The sequence below is a fragment of the Lipotes vexillifer genome, unplaced genomic scaffold (genome assembly GCF_000442215.2).
Source record: "Lipotes vexillifer unplaced genomic scaffold, Lipotes_vexillifer_v1.1 scaffold21, whole genome shotgun sequence".
Lineage (NCBI taxonomy): Eukaryota > Metazoa > Chordata > Mammalia > Artiodactyla > Lipotidae > Lipotes > Lipotes vexillifer.
In genome coordinates, this window is record NW_006774065.1 from 3,871,877 (window position 1) to 3,895,855 (window position 23,979).

General features: G+C 38.6%; 2 protein-coding genes across 2 annotated transcripts in view; one reads left to right on the forward strand and one right to left on the reverse strand.

Moving 5' to 3' along the window:
• The window catches only part of RAD9B (RAD9 checkpoint clamp component B), a 32,442-nt gene extending 22,430 nt beyond the window's left edge, over positions 1 to 10,012 (forward strand). The window contains exons 7-11 of the mRNA XM_007448732.1: positions 332 to 438; positions 524 to 588; positions 1,144 to 1,266; positions 2,437 to 2,674; positions 9,823 to 10,012. Coding sequence (XP_007448794.1) covers positions 332 to 438; positions 524 to 588; positions 1,144 to 1,266; positions 2,437 to 2,674; positions 9,823 to 9,951 — 662 coding nt within the window. The 3' untranslated portion in view covers positions 9,952 to 10,012. The remainder of the gene's footprint in view (positions 1 to 331; positions 439 to 523; positions 589 to 1,143; positions 1,267 to 2,436; positions 2,675 to 9,822) is intronic.
• Positions 10,013 to 12,035: 2,023 nt separating this feature from the next.
• PPTC7 (protein phosphatase targeting COQ7) overlaps positions 12,036 to 23,979 on the reverse strand; it is a 39,360-nt gene continuing 27,416 nt past the window's right edge. The window contains exons 3-6 of the mRNA XM_007448733.1: positions 21,992 to 22,190; positions 18,659 to 18,782; positions 16,986 to 17,115; positions 12,036 to 15,880 (exon numbers count right to left, since the gene is read on the reverse strand). Coding sequence (XP_007448795.1) covers positions 15,822 to 15,880; positions 16,986 to 17,115; positions 18,659 to 18,782; positions 21,992 to 22,190 — 512 coding nt within the window. The 3' untranslated portion in view covers positions 12,036 to 15,821. The remainder of the gene's footprint in view (positions 15,881 to 16,985; positions 17,116 to 18,658; positions 18,783 to 21,991; positions 22,191 to 23,979) is intronic.

The following is a 23,979-nucleotide window of genomic DNA, read 5'->3' on the forward strand; positions in this document are numbered from 1 at the left end:
TTTTTTTTTTTTTTTTTTTTTTTTTTGGCTGCCCTGTGTGGCTTGTGGGATTGAGGAAGTGGAGGCTGCCAGTCTCTTAAGGCCTGGGCCCAGACCAGAAACTAACACCAGGTCACTCCACCATATCCTATTAGTGAGAGCAGACGAAGAGCCCACTCACCCCAGATTCAAGGGGAGGGGACATAGACATAGACCTCACCTCTCAATGAAGGAATATCAGAGAATTTGTGGCTATTTTTAACTTATCACTTATGCTTATATTTTCTTATCAAAATTTAACAAATACCACTGGAACTAATTTTATTCTTTACTTTCCTATAACATTGAGCAGATTTGACCAATTCTGTATACAGTGAGATGTTTGTTGGGTCAGATGAGTTTGACTTCTATCAAATTGGAGTCAACACTGAAATAACATTTTGCTTCAAAGAACTGAAGGTAAACCAAAATTTGTGTCCAATTAGAATTATCAATGGCAATTTTTAATAAAGATTTCACATTTTTCCCCTCTTTTTCCTTTCAGGGAATGCTGACATTTTCAGAAGCTACACATGCTCCTATAGCCATTCATTTTGATTTTCCTGGGAAGTAGGTCCTTGGGAAATTTCTGAGTTTGTTTCTTTTTCTTTTGTCATACATTAATAATAAAACCCTTTGGTTCACTTTGAAATTAATTCACACCTCAGGAATTCCGTAACTTTACTATCAACATTTATCAAACTAAAATTTTGAAAGATGTCATAACCTAGAGTTCTTTTTATTGGTAACTTGATTTAGCAAGATATATTATTCTGAAGAATAAAAACATTTATAAACTTGACATACTGAATAAATTGCCAAATTAGAAAATTATACATGGCTTAAACAAGTTAAATCTCTATGAAACTATGGTACTTTATATGATATTTCAGAACTAAAATTTCAGAGAGATTGGGCTAGGATGAATGTGTTTTATGAAATTGGATGTGATGATTTCTAAGGACGCTTTTAGTTCTTAGGACTGTCTCAATTTGTGAAAAGACAAGACTTTTACTGTTTCTTTTTACTCCAAAATTATCATTTTTTAATGTTTTCCCAATGTCCATCAGAAAATGAGTGTGAGTGTGATGAGTGTGATGTTTGCTCTGACTTTGTCTTTTTTAGACCCATGGCTTTAAGTATTGATGATATGCTATTGGAAGCCAACTTTATTTTGGCTACATTAGCTGATGAGCCAAGTAGAGCATCTTCTCCACAATCACTGTGTCTTTCACAAAAACGAAAAAGGTAAGGCCATGTTTTAACGTCTTTATTGGTTGGGATAAAGCCATTGCAGTCTTATTCTGAAATAATTCAATGGCATTCATCTAGGAAACAATTGAGGATGAAAACATTAGAAGATCAGAAATTTTAACTGAATCAGGAAAGCTCCAGGAAGACCTAACTGTAACAGAGAAATATCACCCATCTTTCACTAGATATTTGCTTTTTCTCTTATGATCACAATTTAACAGGACTGCCTGGTTTATCTTTGTTGTTACCTAAAACTCATTTCCATTTTCAGTAGTTGTTTTTTAGGAGTGATATAGTGTTAAGGTTCACAGGAAAGTTTGTATTCACTACCCAGAACTCTCTTTCTTAGAGAGAGAAACAGCCATTGCTTTTCTTTCTTTTTTTCCCCTTTTGTCTCTTTTTTTTTTTTTTTTTTTAATTTTGGCTGCACTGTGCGGCTTGAGGGATCTCAGTTCCCCGACCAAGGATTGAACCTGGGCCACAGCAGTGAAAGCACCGGATCCTAACTGCTGGACCACCAGGGAGCTCCCCCTTTTGTCTCTTAATAACTTTTTTTTGGTGGAAGGTGCTTCATTGTAAAAGTAACATAAACTTACTGTGGGAAATTTGGAAAATGCAGGAAGGTACAAAGAATAAATTAAAAAACACCGACAATTTTACCATCTAGTGATAGCCACTGTTAATATTTGGCACACTGTGTTTTCTTTCAGACTTTTAATTTTGCATACAGTTACATTTTAAAACAAGATTGGGTCATATAGCATATGTAGTTTTGTATTCTGTTTTTTCCCACAAAATATTATATTGTGAACATTTTCCACTATTGCTGATAATAACTTGGAAACATGATTTTTAATGACTCTATACAATTTTATCATACAGATATACTGTAATCTATTTGACTTTTTTTCTAACTTCGCCCTATTACCGTGTCACAAGATTGTCTCATACACATTGGGTTGCTTTACTGAAAAATTTGAATCTGTCAAGAGAATTTCTAAATAGTCATGTATGTAAATCTTAACTTTCAACAATTAGTTCAATGTTATTTCAGTATATTCCCTAAACCAGTGTTATTGTCATCCCATATTGATCCATTAGTTATATAAAAATATATCTTTCAAAGTAAACAGTTCATTCATTTAATCTCTATTAATACCTCAGGTCAGAGCTGATACATTCAAATTCAGAGGCTGGTAAAAATGTAACCAGCAAGGACGCAGAGTATATCTCGAGAAAAGCAGTACCCAAAAGGCTTTATTCTGAGACTCGCACGAACGTCTCTTCATTGGAAAACTGTGGCAGCCCTTTAACGGAAAGAGCGAACGGAGACATTAGTGAAGTACCAGAAAGCAGTGTCAGTGACACGGAGGAAGTGCCAGGATCTTCACATCTCAGGAAGGTAAAAGAAAAACACTGAGACACAACTGCATCTCAGTCAAGAGTTCTCATCATCCGTCTCCCTTTGCAATCTCCCTGCCTCAGCCCACCCCCAATATCTGGGAAATTAATTTTATTATTTTTTGCTAGGGGAGAGGTGAAACCAGTCTGACATGGAGAAAAGGCTGATTTACAGAATGTCAATACAAAATAGTTAAATTGCTCATTGAGTAATTCTAACAAAGTATATTCAAATAGAAATTTGAGTCACTTGTTTTAAAGAATAAATTATGATTTCTTATAGCATACTTATCTTTGAATACAAATAATATGCTAAAGTCATATACTTTGCTTTCTAAAATACATGTCCTTCTAATTTTATTTTTCAAGTTTGGTTGGGAAATCCTTTATTCATGGTAGTACAAATGTAAACTTCATCACAACAAACATCACAAATTCCTTCATAGTGGTGTCCCAGTTAAGAACATTATTATGTTACCAACATTTTACTAGATGGATGATAAACTTCACAAAATGCTATAATGTTAAACCTTAAGAAATCCACTGAAATGAAGATAAACATACTTTATTAGAAGTATCAAATAATGATAGTCCCTGTTTTACATGTTTATATTGATGTTTTATTCAAGCTTGTTTTGCTGTTGTTATTATTATTGGTTTGGAAATATGAGTTTCTTAGAGTTAGAAATAACTCTAAGGAGAAGTAATATTCTAAAAGTCACTACTTACACTGTATGAAGACTTTTAGGGTAGTAAAATTGGATAGTAAACTCCACTTATTATTCAGTTTGATGCCACAGTGTTTATTGAATACCTGTTATATGCCTGGCACTTATGGCAATTTTCTCTTCTCGTGAATTACTAGCTTGGCCATAAAGTGAAAACTGAAATCTGTCTTTTCATTATACGGAAACATTCTCCTCGTCCTGTTTTTTGGTCACACATATTGTGCTTACTTTTTCGCAGGCAGCAACAGGAATACATTTTCCTGCTGCTTCACTTCCCTGAAATTCACTAAGATTGCCAATTTCCTCACTAGGGAAAGTGACGTTTAGAGCTGTAAGCTCCATGAGTACCATTACAGCACTCTTTTCTTCAAATTTCCTATCATGTCACTTAAATTCTAAATTCTAAAAGTAAAGTTCTATTTTTAAAGGGAATTATTTACCTTAACTCCTGCAAAAATGAAATTACATTATGGGTAAATAATTTAGACCATTATCATCTTCTATATGAACTATGGTGAGCCTTCTGATTGACCTCCATGCCTCCATTCTCCTCCACTCTGTTTTCCTCCACAGTGTACCAGAAGATTCTTTTGAGACCTTATATTTACAATGAGGTATAGGACTCCAGAGCACTGGCTCTAGAGTTTCTGGGTTGGAATCTCTGTCTTGCCACTTATTAGCCGTGTAACTTGGATAAGTTACTTATCTTTGCTTCAGTTTTCTTTCTGTTAGTAAAATGGGAATAACAACAATGCTACCCAATTGAATTGTTGTGAAAATTTATTGGGCTAATACATGGAGCTGGCACATGGTCAGTGCTCATTAAATGTTAGTTATTGTTATACATCACTCTCCTGCTTTTATTGTCTCTTGGATCATTGTGCTTTTCCCATAGGATTTCACCTAAACTCCTTGGAATGGCATTCAGGGACTTTCCCTAGGGTATTTAATAAAATCTTCTCATTTCCTCCCCTGAGGTCCAGTTCCAGCCCTTCAGAGTATGTTTTAATGTCTGGTAGAGTTAGTATCCCTTTGTAGATTTAGTCAGTTTTTCCTGGCTATTCCTGAATGTGTATTTTTTACTTGAACTTTAATATCAACTTATCTAGCTCCAGAAAAAGTCTGTTGGTATTTTTTTAATTGGGATTTCCTTAAATTTCTGTTAACTTGGGGATGTTAAGAGACACCTTTATGATGCTGAGTCATTCTATCCAAACACAGGCAATATATTTCCACTTGTTAGGTCTACTTTTGTGTCTCTCAGGAGTGTCTTAAAATGTTTCTCATATACATTTACACATTTAAGTTTATTCCCGAGTAATTTAGCCTTTTATATTGCTATTGTAAATAGTTTTCTCTACCATTATGTTTTCTGCCTATTGTTTGCGTATATGAAGGCTACTGTTTTTTTTGTGTTAATTTTATATCCTACTACCCTGCTGAATTATTTTATTGTTTCCATTAGTTTTATCATTGATTCTCTCAGGGTTTCCAGACATGCTATACGTCATTTTTTATATAGAGATAGTTTCATTTCTTCTTTAATCTCTCCAACTGACTCTTTTGTTCAGTTGTATTAGCACATAATCTGTAGTACAACATTAACAGTGGAGAGAGTGGGCATGCTTGCTTAGTTCCTGATCTTAGTGGAAACATTCAGCAAATGCTTTTGTGTTCTACTTTTGTTCATACTATTGCTCCTACAGTCTGGGGTGATAGTATTCCTTTTTTCACCATTCAAACCCCTACCCACCCTTCAAAGCCCAGCTCAAGTGATACGTCCCTTTTTGAAGTCTTCTCATTCTAATCAAATCATTTTGTTTTATTCATTTTTAACGTCATGTAATAATTTAATAAATATGCTTGTCACTCCACTAGGTAGATTGTGAGCTCATCAAGGGCAGGCCTGAGTCTTACTCATCTCTGTATTCCTAGTGCATAGCCAGTGGTTGGCAAACCTCCAGCCCCGGTTTGGGCTAGCCTAACAAAGTTTTTAAAATCCCTCAAGTAGTATCACGAAATTCCAAAATGAAATCAATTTTAATTCACCTTATTTAAAAAGATAAATAATATGGTAGTATTCTACTTTGGGAAAGGGGATTTTCAAAATTAAACTGTTGTAGAGAAGCATTACTATATTCTAATATTCAAATGACCAAAATATTTTTCCATTGGTGATTTTCAATAAGTTATACACAGCTCTCAGGGGCACCAAAATGGGGGAAATATCTATATTATTATATTTTTAATTGAAGTATTATTGATCTACAACACTATGTTAGTTCTAGGTACAGAACATATTGATTTGATATTTCTATACATTACAAAATGATCACAATAAGTCAATAGCAAATTTAGGGCAGTTTTCAAAGACCAAAGTCACCATACAGTTATTATAATATTGTTGACTGTATTCCCCATGCTGTGCATTTCATCCCCATGACTCATTTATTTTGTAACTGGAAGCTTGTACCTCTTAATCTCCCTCACCTATTTCACTCATCCCCCCACACCCCTCCCCTCTGGCAACCACCTGTTTGTTTTTTGTATCTATGAGTCTGTTTCTGTTTTGTTATGTTTGTTCATTTGTTTTGCTTTTTAGATCCCGTATATAAGTGAAATCATACCGTATTTGTCTTTCTCTGACTTATTTCACTGAACATAATACCTTCTAGGTCCATTGATGTTGTTGTCAATGGCAAGATTTTATTCTTTTTTGTGGCTGAGTGATATTCCACTGTGTACACACACCACATCTTCTTTATCCATTCCTCTGTTGGTGGACACTTAGGTTGCTTCTATATCTTGGCTATTATAAATAATGCTGCAATGAACATAGGGGTGCAGATATCTTTTTGAATTAGCGTTTTTGTTTTTTTTTCTGAAAAATAGCCAAGAGTGGAATTGCTGGATTGTATGGTAGTTCTATTTTTAAGAGAATATGAATATTATTTTTAAATTTTTATAATAATTTATCTTCTTACCCAATTCGTATAGGATTTGGACTAATTCCAAGTTGTATGGCCATTCATAAACTTTCTCCATTAGAAGACTGTTATATACAAGGGAAAGGCTTGATCATCCAGCCATGAAAGATTTAAAGGCCAAAGAGTAGGTAGGGAAAAGAGGGGGTAGCAAATGACATTTACCTTAAGTCAATGGCAAATTCAGGGCAGCTCTCAAAGTCTGAAGTAAACTAGTAGGTTTTTAGTTTAATATAGCACAGTAAGCATTATGAAGAGCTATTTGCACATGATATTATACATTGAACAGACACAGATGCTATCATTAGGTCAATTCCAGCCTTTGGATCTTGACCTTGGTTAACACTAGACTCTTCAGAAGCAACTGAGACTATGCCTCCAATTAAAATCAAAGCCAGTGTATTAGTTTCCTATTGCTGCTATAAAAAATTACCACAAATTCAGTGGCTTAAGGCAACACAAATTATCTTACAGTTCAGAAGTCCAAAATGGGTCTCACTGAGCTAAAATCAAGGTGTTGGCAAGGCTGCATTCCTTTGCGGAGACTCTAGGGAAGAATCTGCTTTCTTGCCTTTCCTATCTTCTTGAGATCACCTGCATTCTTTGATTGTGGTTTCCTTCCAGTTTTAAAACCAGCAACGGCCAGTCAAGTCCTTTTCACATTGCTTCACTCTGATGCTGACTCTTCTCTGATTTTCACATTTTTTTTTTTTTTTGGTATGTGGGCCTCTCACTGTTGTGGCCTCTCCCATTGCGGAGCACAGGCTCCGGACGCGCAGGCTCAACGGCCATGGCTTACAGGCCCAGCCGCTCTGCGGCATGTGGGATCTTCCTGGACCGGGGCACAAACCCGTGTCCCCTGCATCGGCAGGCAGACTCTCAACCACTGCGCCAACCAGGGAAGCCCTGCTTTTCACATTTAAGGATCCTTGTGAGTCCACTGGGCCCACCTGGATAGTCCAGGTCACTGATTAGCAACTTTATTCCATTTGCTACCTTAATTCCCTTTTGCCATGTGATATAACATATTCACAGGCTCCTGGGATTAAGACGTGGACATCTTTGGGGGTGCGGGCAGGCCATCATTCTGCCTACCACAGGCTATATCACAGCTAATTTGGGGTGTTTTATCTGGAGCAAGGGTTCAAGAGCTGCTGTCAGAACTGCCCCATGCAGAGGGCATCTTCACCTTCTGATGTGTGAGGATGAGCCAAGAACAGGGATCATTCACTTATTCATTCTTGTTACCTACCATGCAACTCCCACAGGTATTTGTTGAAGGCCTTGTGTTGTAGATGTGGGGTATACAATGGTATGCAAAATAAACAAGAAACGTTCCTAAACTTGATTATAGACTAGGAGGGAGATAGACATTAAACAAATAGTCACATGACTAAATATTTCATAATTTTTAAAAACCTGTGGTAAGTTCAATAAAGGAAAAGTTTAAGGTACTTTGAGAGGATTTAAGGTATGAACTGACCTAATCTAGGAGGTCAGAACGTCTTCTTTGAAATTGGTGTTTGAGCTGAACTGGAAAGGATAAGGTAGTAGTGGGGAGTTGAGTGGATGTGTGGCATGTGCAAAAGCCCCTGTGATGGAGGGAGTTTGCCGGTTTTAAGGAACTGGAGGATGACCAGTGTGATTAGCAGGCAGATAGCCAGGGTGAAACAATGGCACAGAGTGAATGAAACTAGAGTAATTGCTGAGTGCCGATTCATGCCAGATGTAAACAGCCATGTAAATGGCCATATAAAGTACTGTGGCATTTAAAGTATTTGAAGGATTTTAACAGGGAGGGCTGCCAGAGTTGAATTTTTGAAAGATAACTTTAGTTGCAGCTACTATGTGCAGAATGGGATGCAGTGAGGCAAGAATGGAAGTTCAGTTGTGGCATCTGAGATGGTGATTCAGTAGCAATGGAGAGAAGTGGCCAAAGTGGACAGCTAATTGAGGAGGTAAAAGTAGCCGGACTCTGTGATGGATTGGTTATGGGGCTTAAGGGAAAAGGAGGTATCAAGGTCTGGAGCAACAGGTTCACTGCTCACTAAGATCATGAATTCTATTTTGGACATGTTAAGTGGCAGAAATCAAGTAGGTAGTAGGATATATGAAGTTCAAATTCTGTGAGACTCCCTGGCATATACATACGTAGTAATTTCTGCCAGCAGTGTGAAAGAAAGTTCCTAGGGAGAGGGTGCAGGGGAGAGTACTGCCATCATTTAAAGCAGTGGCTCTTAACCAGGGCCAGGGGACGTTGGGCAATGTCTGGAGACAATTCTGGATGTCACAATTCAGGAAGGAGGGTGCTACTGGCATCTAGTGGGCAGAGGCAAGGGATGCTGCTCAACACCCTCCCATGAGCAGGACAGCCCTCACAACAAAGAAGCACCAGGCCTCGAATGTCAGTAGTGTTAAGGCTGAGAAACCCTGATTCAAAGGCTGGGTAGAAGAGGGCAAGCCAGCTGGAAAGTCTAAGAGCAACCAGGAGAATGCAGCATGAGGAAGGTTTGAGAAGAAAGTGTCAGAGTGACTATCAAGTGGGATGGAGACTGAAAATGGTCATTGACTTAAGGATCTGGCAATTTTTGGTGACCATCTTGAGAAGTGCTTCTGTGTGAGGGTCAGGAGCTTTTTTAGATAGGACGGAAGAATAGGAGAATGAGAAAATGGAGAAAGCAAGTGTAGACAACTCTACAGCAGAGGTACGGATGGAGGGAGGAAGGGAATGAGGCTATTTATATATTTTAATGAGAGACATTTGATTATTTTAAAATGCTGACATTCTTATCCAGTAGAGGAGAGGCATGGGAGGGGCTGGGAGTCAGAGACAGGGAGAGAAGGACTGGCTGTAGTCAGGAGTAGATGCTTCTGTCACAGCAGGAGGGAAAGGGGAGAAGATGGATGGAGTCGAGCAGGATGGCCTACAGTGTCTCCCTTTATCTCTGTCTCCCACAGCCTTAGTTTCTTTCTTTCTTTCTTTTTAAAATTAATTAATTAACTAATTTGGCTGTGCCGGGTCTTAGTTGTGGGACACGAGATCTTTAGTTGCATTTGCTGCATGTGGGACCCACTTCCCCGACCAGGGATTGAACCTGGGCCTCCTATACTGGGAGCGCGGAGTCCTAGCCACTGGACCACCAGGGAAGTCCCTGGTGTTAGTTTCAATGGTTCGGGCAGGGTAGTCAGAAGTAGACCACTGATTCCACACTGTGTGCCTTTGGAGTCCAGGGAAGGGTTTTTTTTTTTTTTTTTTTTTTTTTTAGGGAAGGGTTTTATTTTAGGATGTTTTGGGCCACTCAAGAAGGTTTTGGGTATTTCATGAACCATCACTATTCAAGTTAGGGAGACCACCTTGGCTGAGCTTCTGAAAAGGGGTATTTGATGAGCGCTAACTTGCTTTGAATAAACAGTACAGTTACTTTTTTCCCCTCCAGTTTTCTTGCATGTTCTTTGGAGCAGTTTCTTCTGACCAACAAGAACACTTCAACCACCCTTTCCACAGTCTGGCAACAGCAAGTGACAGTGAAGAGGATGTGAATAATGGCAGTTTTTCCACATTCTAACACTTAATGACGGCTGAGCTGGCCCCCCACCCATTTACTGGCTCACTTGCACCTCAAGCACATTTTCACACTTAAGCCTATGAAGATATTGTCTTGGACTTCCTTGAAATAGATAATGGGCTGCTAGTTTTCTAAACATCTTATTATTATACAACAACCATATCTAGAAATAGCTGCTTGTCAAGTACGTGTGATTTGCTTTAAATCCATTATGCTTCTTGGGAGGGAGAAGAGTTTTCTGTGCAGGGAAAAAGCTCATTAGAATTCTTCAATTCAGGGACTTCCCTGGTGGTGCAGTGGTTAAGAGTCCGCCTGCCAATGCTGGGGACACGGGTTCAAGCCCTGGTCCGGGAAGATCCCACATGCTGCGGAGCAACTAAGCCCGTGCGCCACAACTGCTGAGCCTGCACTCTAGAGCCCATGAGTCACAACTACTGAAGCCCGCATGCCATGCTCCGCAACAAGAGAAGCCACTGCAATGAGAAGCCCGTGCACCACAACGAAGAGTAGCCCCTGCTCACCGCAACTAGAGAAAGCACGCGTGGAGCAATGAAAACCCAACACAGCCAAATAAATAAAATTTAAAATAATAAAAAAGAATTCTTCAATTCAGTGCACATTCACACTAGAGTTTTTAGCATTTTCTTTACCAGTTTTATAAAGGTATTTAAACTTTCTTTAGCAGCCATTTTGAGTGCATCAATATGGCTTGTAGAGTTCAGGTATCTTCTGTGTTTGATTGCAAACATTTGAGTTTTGGTGCTTTCAGACATAGTAAAAAGTTATGCATGTAATGCCATAACATTTTTGGTCTATTGCTTGCTACATTTTATTAAGATTTTAAGTAAAAATGTATGACTTTAAACTTTTGCAGTGTGATACAGAAAAGAAGTGATGCCAAAAAATTATTTCTGTATTATCTGATATAGAACAGCAGCCTCCACTGCCAAGAAAGCCTGGGTTTGGAGGGGAATGAGGTAGAAGATGAATGTCTCTGTTCTTTGCCTCTTTAAGAATTAGCTTCTTACCTGCACAGAATAAAAAATCTGGCACAGAAATACTGTTATATAACATCTTATGATGTGTGCCTCTCCCTCTCCCAAACCTGTTTAGAGTCAATTATAACCTGACAAACTAGACTTTTGTAACACCTTAATTGTTAAGCCTGTGAAACTATCAAATCACAAGGAAATGTTAATTGGCAAGCAATTGTGCTTTAGATTTTGTGAGGAATTAATAAGACAAAGGTGGCTGAGTGGATTAGTAAACTTTAGAACCGTGAACAGCGTTCAAACTAAAACCAGAATGAGTTTGGCTCTTGTAGCTTGGTAATGAGTCATAGCTACCCACAATAACCTAATAAAAACTCAAGTTCATCCCAAAATGTTCCTCAGTGAATGAAACTGGGCTTTCATCAAGATTTTTTTGGAAACTGGCAATGCCCACATAATTTCACATTGTAGGCTAAAGATTTATGTATCTTTTGCTTACACTGATGACTAACACTGAATTTCACATATTCCTAATAAATGCAGATGACTACACGGAGAACATTTATACCTGAGAGTAACTGTAGGTCTCCTTGCTGAGGATGAAGTTTCTGGTTCGCTCATTGAAATGGGCTAGGGCAGTTTCAGCTGTGAAGGCATCATCATCATCAGTAATCACCTAGATGCAGCACTGGTCTGTAAAAGACAGTTACACTGTCAAATTGTATATAGTTTGGTTTTTAGAATTTGGATACAGAATGCTAAATTTAAGACACCAGATTTTTGTTTGACTTCACATACCATTTAGAAGATGCAAAAGGCTTCTCAGCTGGGAAACCATCTATATGTTACATTCAATTATTAATCCAGTTTGACAAATTTTTGAGGAAGCTAAACTGATGTAGTAAATGAGCTGGTGAAAAAGAGCCTTACTGAATAAACTAGTAAAAGACAGAAATGATAGCTACAAAGTATTGAGTCACTGCTAGACTGACTAAGAGGCTTGGAAATGAGGACCTGATAGGGACCAACAAAATCAATGTCAAGGGCCAGTGTCTTATTTTGTTACTACTCAAATTAAAAGGAGTACACAGATTAGTATAAATACTATATTTATTAAATATCTTTACAGTTTATTTAAATGTATTTACAGAACTATTCCTGCATAAGTTATACTTCAGACATCCAATTCAGGTCACTGCCTCTTGGGTAAGACAAATAATGATAGTCTCAACAGAAAAAAGCAGCTCATTAGTATACACAAATTCAGACTTGCTTCATTATTTAGCCATCTTTGCCACAAACTACCTGCTTACAGTTAAAATTTTGACATGGACACTGTCGATTTTTAGTTGAAGTTCAATTTTGCAAAGAATTTAATTTTTTTAAACAATAGAATCCAAATGTTTTCTGTTTCACATTTTGTTTTATAAGCAGATTTTGGTTTTTTGATGTTGTAAAATTTGTTAAATGCAAAAATGTGATAGTTTCCAGGAAAATTGGATGCTGTAGCTTCTACCAAAGATAGCTGGTATAAGGTGACAAGGAACCATGAACTTAATCAGAAGTACAAACATTTACAGTTCTAGCCTATCTTGTTTACAATCTCCAAAACGCTCAAAACTGACTCAGTGAATTCCCACAATTACTGCCTTGTTACATGATGTGGTATGTTGGTGGTACTGAAGGCGGTACTGAAGGCTACTATTCTATCCAGAACGAATGCAACCGATGTGATAAGACACTCGCCCATCATGCAAAGCTCGAAATCTAGTTTCTAATCTAGTTACAGCCCAACTCCCAGACACGCACACCTGGAATGGATTCTTTTGTGATTTAGTACCCATCAACCATGTCAAGCCAGTACAGTAATTCAGGACAAGTAACTTGTTTTCCCCACCTCATTTCTTCTTTCAGTTTTTAGGAGCCTATGGACTCTACTGTGTATCCATTCGGTGAATTCTTTTTTGTGCGCAGGCAGCTTAAGTTCACAGGAAGAAATAAGGTTCTGATATGTTTAGAGTGCACACTTTAAAACAGAACAAAATAAAAATTTCAAGCATGTGATAAAAATATTGATTTTTATAATACAGTATTGCTTTATAAATATAGATGGAAAAGCTATAAACTTTACTGGTCTTTGGTGCATCCAGAGAGGGATAAATAATTTGCCATTTGTAAATTAGAAATCCAAATTCTCTTTTGTTATAAAAGTCCACTACATGAGGCAAATGTATCAATATGTGTGTTTATACTGCTTGATTTAAAATACGATTAACACATCAAGTTCAGAATTAGACCCACCAAGTGGTATATCTCAGGCACACCCCACAAAGACTTGGGTCCTGTGACATGGAAAATTCCAGTATGGGTACTACACAGCCTCTGACCACTGACAGTGGAAGGAGAGTTACTTGTTAAGCAGCACTCCAAAAGACCCCCACAGTCATAAAATTAAGTGCATAACACAAAAAGGGCAGGGGAAAAAAAGAGAAAATATTTTGTGTCCCAAATCTACAGGCCAGGTGCAAAGTCAGTTCCCCTGTGAAACTCAATTCTTGTCCCACTATTTTCAACATCCCTGGAACAAACACACTGTCAATTTCTAATGCTCATTTCTCAAAAAAGACTAAGTTGATTAAATGAGTTGTGTAAAACACCATCAATCTACCTTTATGAAGACAGTGTTTGATGGGTTTAGATGAGTGCAGAGAAAGCCAGTGACGTGACCAGCACTGCTCTTATCTGGAATTAAATGTATGCATTGGAAAATTAATACAAAATATATCCAGATCATAAGGCTCCATACCTCTAACCAGAAATAATTAAAAACCCAACAAAAGAACTGAAGTTGTCAGCCCAAGTGTAAATGTATTCCTTCCAACAAAACCCTTCTGGATGCAACTTTCTTTACTTTTTAAATACACAGAGACTGCAAATAGTTTGTGCAAAATAAATACCCCGCCACTTGCCACTCACGCTTCTGTGTTTTATCAGAGCACGATGGATTCTCATTATTTAAACAGAGTCTCTCTCCACCCCCCACCCCACCCCCCATCTCCTCTACCAAAGAATTCTGTTTTGTCAAGTTAGGGTAGTTAAGGCATTCTGACATGTAATTAAAGGTGATTCAAAATAGATATCTAACATTATGCCAATTTAGGAATAGTAGATAAATTACTGAACGGCTTACAAATGAAAAACTCATTCTTATTATAAATGAAATGCCTGTTACAAGCATGATGCATTGAAATATAGTAATGACATGTACATGGTACATGTTAAACATTTTTAAATAAAACAAAAGCTTGACAGTTACTCAAATATACAGTACAAATTCACAAAACAAAATCTTTTAAAACAAGTTGAGGTAACCTCAAACATAAGTTTTAATGCAATAAACCAGGGAGTAAGTATCTCCTTTAGAAAAAGAGACTTTCTATATTCTCAAGTAGATTCTCATTAGGTTTAACTGCATTCTCATCTATACACCAATGTTACCTGACATATATAAAACATGGCTTTAATTTAAGGATTTCTAAGTATATATATTTTTCTACCACGAAGTTAATGAAGGAGAAAAACTGACCCAAAAATATATATCTTTACAGCAGTCGACTTGTACACAAACCTTAAAAATAAATTTAAATTTGCAGATAATGGAAAAACTGAATGTGGGGTAATTTTATAAGGAAACTATACACTGCAAGATGGCTATTTGGAAACTGTAAACATTAAGCTTGATTCAGAAACCCCTAAATTTCTGTGTAGGGCAAATGCAAATGTCATATAATCACTAGGAGTTTTCCTCGTGGACTCTTGTGCCACTGCCCACAGTGTTCTTTCCACATGGACTCCCTGAATTTGGTACATGCTCTATAGAAAGCAAGGCTACTAACAACAGGTCTGACAGTGAGACAAGGGGTATAGCGTGACCATCAAAGGCCAACAAAATTCAAAGTTAGAGCTGTTCCATTCTCAACCCATCAGGCCTATGGGCCTAAAGCTCCCACATGGGGGCATTATATCAGACAGCTGGGAGGAATTTCAGCTGTAACATATTTGTAGGCTTTGAGGAATTTTATAGCCTTGAATAATATTTCCATTAAAAATTTTTGGTAAGGAGTCTCCCCAAACCCCCCTGCAGATCAGGCCACCAGCCTGTGATATGCAGTAACCAATAAACTGCTGAAATTTTCATCACAGGAGCACAATTAATCATTTTAAAAACCATGAAACATTTGCAGACATAGAACTAAACTGAATTTTTCTTCCAACTTGTAACCAAAAAGAAGCTCCCGGGATCAAGATTTTGTAATCCAGAACAATGTTTTAGAGCAAGATTATAAGCCCCTCAAAAATAGGAGTTTATAATGAAAACATAAAGCCACACCCAATCATAACACAGACTGTATAGTACACGTGTAACATATCTTTTGATAATATATAATGTATGTTTCTAGTAGATGTACCATAACATACAATTTGTGCTAGACTTTTAAAATCCCTTTAACACATTCTAATTTTGAATTCACTTTACCAATATTACTCATTTTCAATACTTCAACTGTTTTTGAAAAGTAATAGACATTTTGGCTTTGAAAACCTCCATCCCATCATGGAAAGGACAATGTGAAGTGAAGGCCAATCTTCAAATCTTGATTCTCTTCAAATGTTGCTGGCAGATATGAGCTAGTGAATGACAGTAGTGGTTCTCAACAAAGATCTCAATGGGGTCTCAAAAAGACAGGCAAAAGGCTTACATCACTGGCCACTGAGATCAGTAGCAAAGAAACATGGTCCTGCCAGCAGGATCAGCACACACGGTAGGGGAGAATTTGGGATGATGAAAGGAGAGGCAGGAGTTGACATCTAGGTGAGTCAGTCTGTATACTCAGCCACTATTGAGAGAAGGACAGTGATGTCATCTGGCTTTCCACCTAAAATGAAAATGAAAATGTATTTATATATTTTAAAAGGAAAAGTCAATAAAAAATGTAAGCCTAAATAAATAAGTACTGGGAAACAAATACTGGTATTTCAGGCAGGTTTGGTTTGTCAATATACACTGGCAGAAAAAAGGAAAAAAACCATCTGCTAAATAGTTAAAACGCACCAAGAAATTACATGTAATTTAATTGAAGCTTTAAGAAAAAAACCCTTCCCTGCTCCTTTACAACAGCTCTGTTAAGATGGCCACCACCACATCCTCTGTTTATAGCAATCACAATAAAGACAAAATGTGGCTAAGATTAATTCTGCCTGACAAGAAAGTTACATGTTATACCCACAATCCTAATTTGGACAAACATATCCAATGTTTTGAAACTAGTAATAGTCTTGTATTCTAATCTGGCAATCAGCTATGGCATGTGCTTTTTTCTATTTGAATATTTCCTGGACAGCTAAGAAATGCTTTACATATCATAAGATTCTACCAGCAAGAAACTGACCAACTCTGCTAGTTCTGATATGCTAGTACCAACATGTCATCTGAGCTCCAAGACTGAGCTACTTGGCCTGCTCCCAAAGTTACATATCGCTCAGTAGATAGGAAGACTCTTTAGGCAAGGACAGTCTAACATTACTTCCATCTTCAAAACCTGCCATGGCAATTTGGCAGGCAAATGCTGTCAATGAGTCCCACAAAGCCAGAGGAAGGGAGAAGTGAAATGTCAGACTCATGAAGGGCAGAATGTTTAAACTGTTAGGAATGTCCAGGCCCTCCAGGCAGAGCTCAGAGGCTTTTGGGGCTCAGGTCCAAGCAGTGCAGTGGCAGCAATAAAGGGCTTCAGGTTCCACCTGCCTCTGCAGCCAATTAAATTCAGTTCTGAAGGGCACCTCTGTGGGGAACACATGATAACATGCACTTGCTCTGTCCTTCAGTGTTACAGCCTGCTGACCTTGCTCCCACGGGCTCACAGCTGGGAGAGGGCACCTCAGCAGTCTCACCCCAGTGCTGTAGTTTGCCTCACCCACAGCCCAGAATGCTCCCATCCTCTATGTCCCCAGTTAGTCCCTATGACCTTCCTAAAGAATGCTTACCTCTCACATTCAATCCATTGTCACATGCAAACTGTGCAAAAGGTGACATATAATTTGGGTCATAGGCCAGCTCATGAGCTTGCTCAGCAATGCTTCTTGCCGTCTGCTGTATACTCTCATAATTTGAATTCTAAAGGAAAACATGAGGGAGTTATTTTTACCATAATGCCTCATATGATATCTGCACACAGTAAACATCACTTGCAAGCATTGCTTTTTAAGACAGTAACATTTATCTAATCATAGTTTCCACCATTTAAGTTTTATTCTAGTTAGAGAAGACAATGAAACTTTATACCTCAACTAAAATGAATGAGATCACCAGTGCTGCCTACATAAGATGTCAGTTAAAAAGTCCTTTGCATGGACTTGGGTCCTGAAGTTTGAATTTTCTTTCTTTTTTTTTTTGGCCGCGCCATGCGGCATGTGGGATCTTGGTTCCCTGACCAGGGATCAAACCCACACCCCGTGCAGTGGAAGCGTGGAGTCTTAACCAATGGACCACCAGGGAAGTCCCTTGAATTTTCATATTTGTTTTTTTTTTTCCCACTTGAAATTCTTAAGGCATTCTTGCTAAAATGGGATGGGGCTGAAAGGGCAGATTTTGATAGCACTTCGGGATGACCTCAAAAGCTTCCTTGCTTGGGAATGCACCCCTGGCCAAGCACAGTGTGCTCTCCAAGTAAGGGCTGCCAGTTGCCCTACTGAAAATCCCTCTCTATTCTGTATTCCTTCACCTTGCTTTATTTTTCTTCTTCTTATTTACCACCACCATTATAGCTATTCTTTCTTTCTCTGTATTATCTGTCTTCCTCCACTAGAATGTAAGCTCCATAAGGGCAGGGAATGTGTCATTTCTGCTTGTCATTCTGTTACCACACAGAGCACAGTGCCAGCACGTGTAAGTGCCTGACCTTTACTAGGCCCCACAGACAAGGTGTAGTGCTAAGGGTTTCTAATGCATGGTCTTGGTTTATCCTTAGCAAAACCCTACAAAACAGGCCTTTTGTACCACTCCACCATTTTACAGGTAAGGAAAATACTGCTTAAAAAGTTTAGAAACTTACTCAAAGTCATACTGGTTAGTGGTAAAAACATGAGAAAAGACTAATTTTCCCCAGAGTCAGTACTTTACAAAGCCAGGAGAATATGCAGACTGGTTTTCACTTCCTTCCATTCTCTGTATGGGCCAAATCTGAACAGTTTCTTTACTGATGACAGCTCAGATCACATCAAGGCCCCTAGCTGCCTGCTGCCCTTGGCTGCTGCCTTGGCTGGCTCTGGTATGATGATTTCCTATCTTTCCCAGCCTGAACACCTGCAGAGTTTGCTAGGAGAATAAAAAGTGAAAAAGACAACCAGCAACTAACACCATTAAATACCATTAAAAAACCATTAAAAACACAAACAAGAAATCGCCCATCTGGACTTTTCCTACCTTTACCACCCTACTAAATAAAGGCTTGGATGAGAAGCCTCTTTTCCCCTCAAGTTCTCCAACTGTGAATATTTCTATCTACAATTGTTTCAAAGATTAGAACCATTTTTATTTTCCTAAATTCACAAAATAGTCCTTTCCAAAACTACAAAAAGAGATAATGCAATTGAATTAATAAAAATCAGCTGCCCAGAGATGGTCACTGTTTCCAAAGGCCAACCTTTGAATTAATTACCTTTAACTTTTTTAGCTCCTGAAGGATCATATAATCAGGCATGTTGTCAAAGAGTCCATCTGTTGCCGTCAGGATAATGTCTCCTAACTGGACATCAAAAGATGTGCTATCAGCGGCATCCGGGCTATGACAAAGACAGCGTAGGGACAAAGTTAACAGAGCCTTTTAGAGATAACTGTTAAAAGTTTCCAATGGGAATGATGCTACAATGTAATGAGGCTTTAAGGAAAACTAATATATAGTAGCAGTCAATAATAAAAACCACCATTCTGAAATTTCTAACCTTGAAAAAAATTAACTGAAAACTCTGATATAAATATTTCAAAAGCTTAACTAAAACTATCAAGTAAAACTGAGTTTGATGATTAGTCACATGTGGTTTAAAAGGTGGAAGGGGTTCTTTTCTGAGTCAGACACTAAAATGCCTCTAAAATCCTGGTGGAAATGAGTCTTTGTTTCCTAATTCTTTAGAGCCAAATTCCATCCTCTCTTATTCACTTTCCACTCATCAGTTTCCCTGCAGGCTTGAATTTGGCTCTCAGGAGGCTGTGTTATAGTGGAATAACTGAGCACTATGGAGGAGAGCATGCAAATCATATAAGAATTAATTCATATGAAATACCTACAATGGTATTTCTTACTATAATACTAGTAATTACTAGTATATTACTAGTAATACCAAATTAGTATTACTAAGTCATACTTACTCTGGTAGAGTAAGGACTGTGTATCTCCCAGGGTTTACAAAGTGCTCATCATGTACAGGTTACTTATTTATTAGTGTGCCTGGCACACAGTAGGTCTTCAAGTAATATCTAACAAAGTAACTGACCCTCCAAATAGGGGAAAAACTCATTACTATATTAATGAAGAGAAGAAAGTACTTTGTGTGTGTGTGTGTGTGTGTGTGTGTGTGTGTGAGAGAGAGAGAGAGAGAGAGAGAGATAGACGCTTCTATATGCAGAGAAGAAATCTGGCAGTGGCTGCCTCTGAGGACAGAATGTGTGGATGGGGTAGGGACAGAAGCTTGATTTTTCACTACATCTTTTTGTGTAAAACTTTAAAAAAGATATAAGAATGGGGGGTGGGGGAACCACAGGTGGGGAGAAGAGAAAATATATTCAAAGAGTTAATGGTCCCCTCAGAGGCTGGTTCTCAGCCATTTCCAAAGGCCAGCTCCACTGCTTCCAAGCCTCCAAGGTGAGGGAAAGGTGAGATATCTGATAATCTACCTTCACTTGTAATTAGGGAACAAGAGCCAGGAAAAAATTCATACACTGACCCAGAATGGAGGAGACAGAACCAAAGCACCCTAAGCTTGATAAAAAAAAAAGAAAAAGAAAAAAGAAAAAACTTGTGTAAGTGACATGTTATAAAATTTGCAAAGAGAAAACAGAAAAACAAACAGCCCACCCATGCCTGCTGGGGATTTACGCAAAGCGCATTGAGGAAATTTCTAGTTTGTCTTCTCTGGACTGAGGAAAGCAGCAGCACATCTTGAAGTTCTATGACGGGCTTTTGGCAAGGAACAAATTAGCTTTCGCTTACACAGTTATACAGTAAACATTTTGTAAGAACAGCTACTAAAGGAAATCTGTAAGTTAAACTTAAAATAATATTTTATAGATAAGAGGGACTAATAACTAAGGAGATAACATGCAGCTGGGAAACAAAAAAGACCAAAAAATAAGAAAATTTTAAAAAGACTAAAACTGGTAGAAACCAGGTCGATTTCTTCCGTGGAATAAAGAAAAACAATACAAGACATTTCACATTTGCTCAGTCTTTGGAAACTAATCAGATTCTAGAAGTTTAGATTAATGACCAGGTTGGCACGGAAGTGCTATTTTATGCTGAGGTTTTTCTTTCCCCAGGAGTGTCCTTTGCTATTCTGTCTGTGAGAGACTTGCTGCCATTGGACAGATCGTCCTCTTCTCCCAACACTCCCACCCATGAGCTTGGTGTTCCGCCAGCTGCAGTTTTGCCCATTTTGATTGAACATACTGTGCTGCTGGAAACTTTTGACTGCACTGAAACACGAGCTGAAATCACATGCTAGCATGCTGCCTCTGGGCTCCAGGGGAAGCAACCTCCACCTCACTGGCAGGCCAGGCCAAGTGCTGTCCTGACCAGACTGTCCCAAAGATAGCGTGTGAGGTACAGCAGGGCCGCTCTAGCACTCAGAAGCCAAAACAACAAGGATCAAGTAAAGGAAAATTAAAGCACTGTTCTGCAAAAACTGTTAGCTGAACTTGACATCTACGAAGGCCTTGGGGTTCTGAGTTCTCCCCACTCCAACAGGGCTAATATTGATGTGCATTACAGCCAACTGAAGAAGGGCCTATAATCAAATTTTCTTCCAATTATGGTAATCTGCCTTAATCTGAAAGTAAAAAACTGCTTCCCTCTCTCTAGGAGTCAGCAATAGACTTCAGATGGGTAATACTGTACTTAATTATACAGTATGCTCATTCCAGTTTAAAAGATGGCAGTAATCATCATTTTATCTTAGTTTGGACTTAAGATTTGGCCCAATAAGAACTATTAAGTAGAGACAATAGGCACTTGCTAGAATGCTTCTACTTTTACAAAGGGTTCATTACCCATTTAACCACATTTATGAATTGCCAACAATGTTTGTGTCAAGCCCTGTAAGGCTGTTAAAGGCAGTGAAATCTGAGACTGTTTTAGTGTTACTCTGTACTCTGATCTTAGAAAAGATAAACTGTAAAAGTTGATTCAAAAAAGTACTGATTTTCCTGGAAAGTTCTTGACAATTTAAAAATGAACTGAGAGAAGGTATCAGAAGAAAAAAAGAACAGAACACGTCAAGAGCACCATCAGACCACCTCTGAGTCCATTTCCTGAAAGTTAACTTTGCCTGACAAGTTTTGCAGGGACTGCAAGTTCTATTTGATGCATATTATAGGAGGCCCTGAGAATCAGGAAGTTATTCTGATAAATAAAGCAGACGTCTGTTTGCATTTTTCCCTAATAACGTATGCAAAATGTTGTATAGGCAATGGCACAGACAATGACTCATTTCTCCAGCACAATTTAACAAATACAACTGTATGTACCATGTGGTCTTGGTATGAAAAACTGATATTCTGTAAGCCTGAAATAGTATTTTCATAGTCTTGTCAAATTATCAGGTGTTTATCAGAATTCAACTTGGCTGAAATATCAAGTTCAAGCGCAGTATCTTTCGATGTCAGACTAAAAGGTCCTCAGTGTGCCTTCTTTTCTCACATGAGAATGGAAAATGCCTATCTCCAACACTGTAGTTAAGGGGAATGGGAAGGAACCTGTTGGTGAGAATGGGGAGATTACCTGTCACTCAAGACGACTCCCTCGGCTTCAGGGGGTGCGATTGAGAGCTGGAACGGAGTGTTGAAGTAATGCTGCTGTTCATCTGATCGGTGCACAACTTCACCACCTCTGACAACCAGAAAGCCTGAGTCGCCCAGGTTTGCTGTGTGCAAGCGGTGGCTAGTTCTGTCCAGCACCACGATGCAGGCAGTACTGCTACCTAGAAACAAAAATGATCTCCATTTATTTTCTCTTTCTAGGCTGTCTCTGCATACACACTTTTATCATATCGCCCCAAAGAGCAACATGCCATAATTTGAATCTCCTTTGCCTAAACAGGACCTTTCTTAGTTATGGCTCCATATCAATGTCCGTAGTAACCTGATGAGGATCAACATGACGGGGGAAAGAAAACGGGATTTATACTATGCACAGTTAAGTGGGCCACTGATGACGTGGATTCTTCCACTTGCAGAGATAGGAAACAATAAAAATGGCTGGTATTTAACCACATTATTTCAATAGTGCTATAATCTAGCTCAAATGCTCAAAAGGATGTTGTTGAGATATTAAGTTTTAATACTTAAAATGCCAGAAGGAGCATGTTACGTTTCCATGACATTTCTCATTAGTCATAGGCAGAAAGCCTTCTCTGTGAAATTCACTAACATTTAAGACAAGGCACATAACTACAATTTTAAACAGAATTTCCATCTGCTGAGGTCATGAAGAACTTTTACTGAAGATTGACTTACTATGAAGTAACAAGACCAATTTTCCCAGGTAGCTTGTGGAATCAACCTGTTCACTTTACAGAGACTACCTGTTCAGAGAGAAAAGACCACATTCCAAGCAGAAGCTTCTGTGTACCTTTGCAGCACACAGCTCACATAACCTACCCCACACTGAGGCTGATAGTACAATTAGAGAAAGTGCTTTCAAGTGCTAAAATTTCAACCTATGCCCTGAAATATGTGCATATCCTTTGATCTAGCAATTCTACTGTGAGGATTTATCATAAGAAAATAATGTGTTAGCTGTTTGATAGCCACTAAAATTGTGTGAGAGAAATATATCTGAAAATGAAAGATAATTTAAGTGAAACAAGTGACTATTTTGCCAGAAAAATGGCAAAATAGAAAAATGAGCAGTTTACCGAGAAATAAATGTAAATGGTCTGTAAATATATTTCTAAAAAATGATCACTGCACTAGTGTAGGAAACATGGTTACTCTCATTTCACAGTGGTAAGAGAGTAGAACTAAATAACCTTTCTAAAGGACAATATTGCCCTGAAATATGTGCATATCCTTTGATCTAGCAATTCTACTGTGAGGATTTATCATAAGAAAATAATTAGAGATGCAAACAAGACTTAAGTACAAAAACAATGCATAAGATCACAAAGAACTGGTAACAACCTCAACATCTAAAATTAAGGGAATGGGGACCTCCCTGGTGGCACAGTGGTTAAGAATCCGCCTGCCAATGCAGGGGACATGGGTTCAAGCCCTGGTCCGGGAAGATCCCACATGCCGCGGAGTAACTAAGCCCGTGCGCCACAACTACTGAGCCTGCGCTCTAGAGCCCACGAGCCACAATTACTGAGCCTGCCTGCCACAACTACTGAAACCTGCGTGCCTAGAGCCCATGCTCCACAACAAGACAAGCCCGCACACCACAACGAAGAGTAGCCCCCGCTCGCCACAACTAGAGAAAGCCCGTGCGCAGCAACGAAGACCCAATGCAGCTAAAAATAAATAAATAAGTAAATTTAAAATAATAAAATTGGGCTTCCCTGGTGGTGCAGTGGTTGAGAGTCCACCTGCCGATGCAGGGGACATGGGTTCGTGCCCTGGTCCGGGAAGATTCCTACATGCCGTGGGAATCTCAGCTCAGCGGCCATGGGCCCCGTGAGCTATGGCCGCTGAGCCTGCGCGTCCGGAGCCTGTGCTCCGCAACGGGAGAGGCCACAACAGTGAGATGCCCGCGTACTGCAAAAAAAAAAA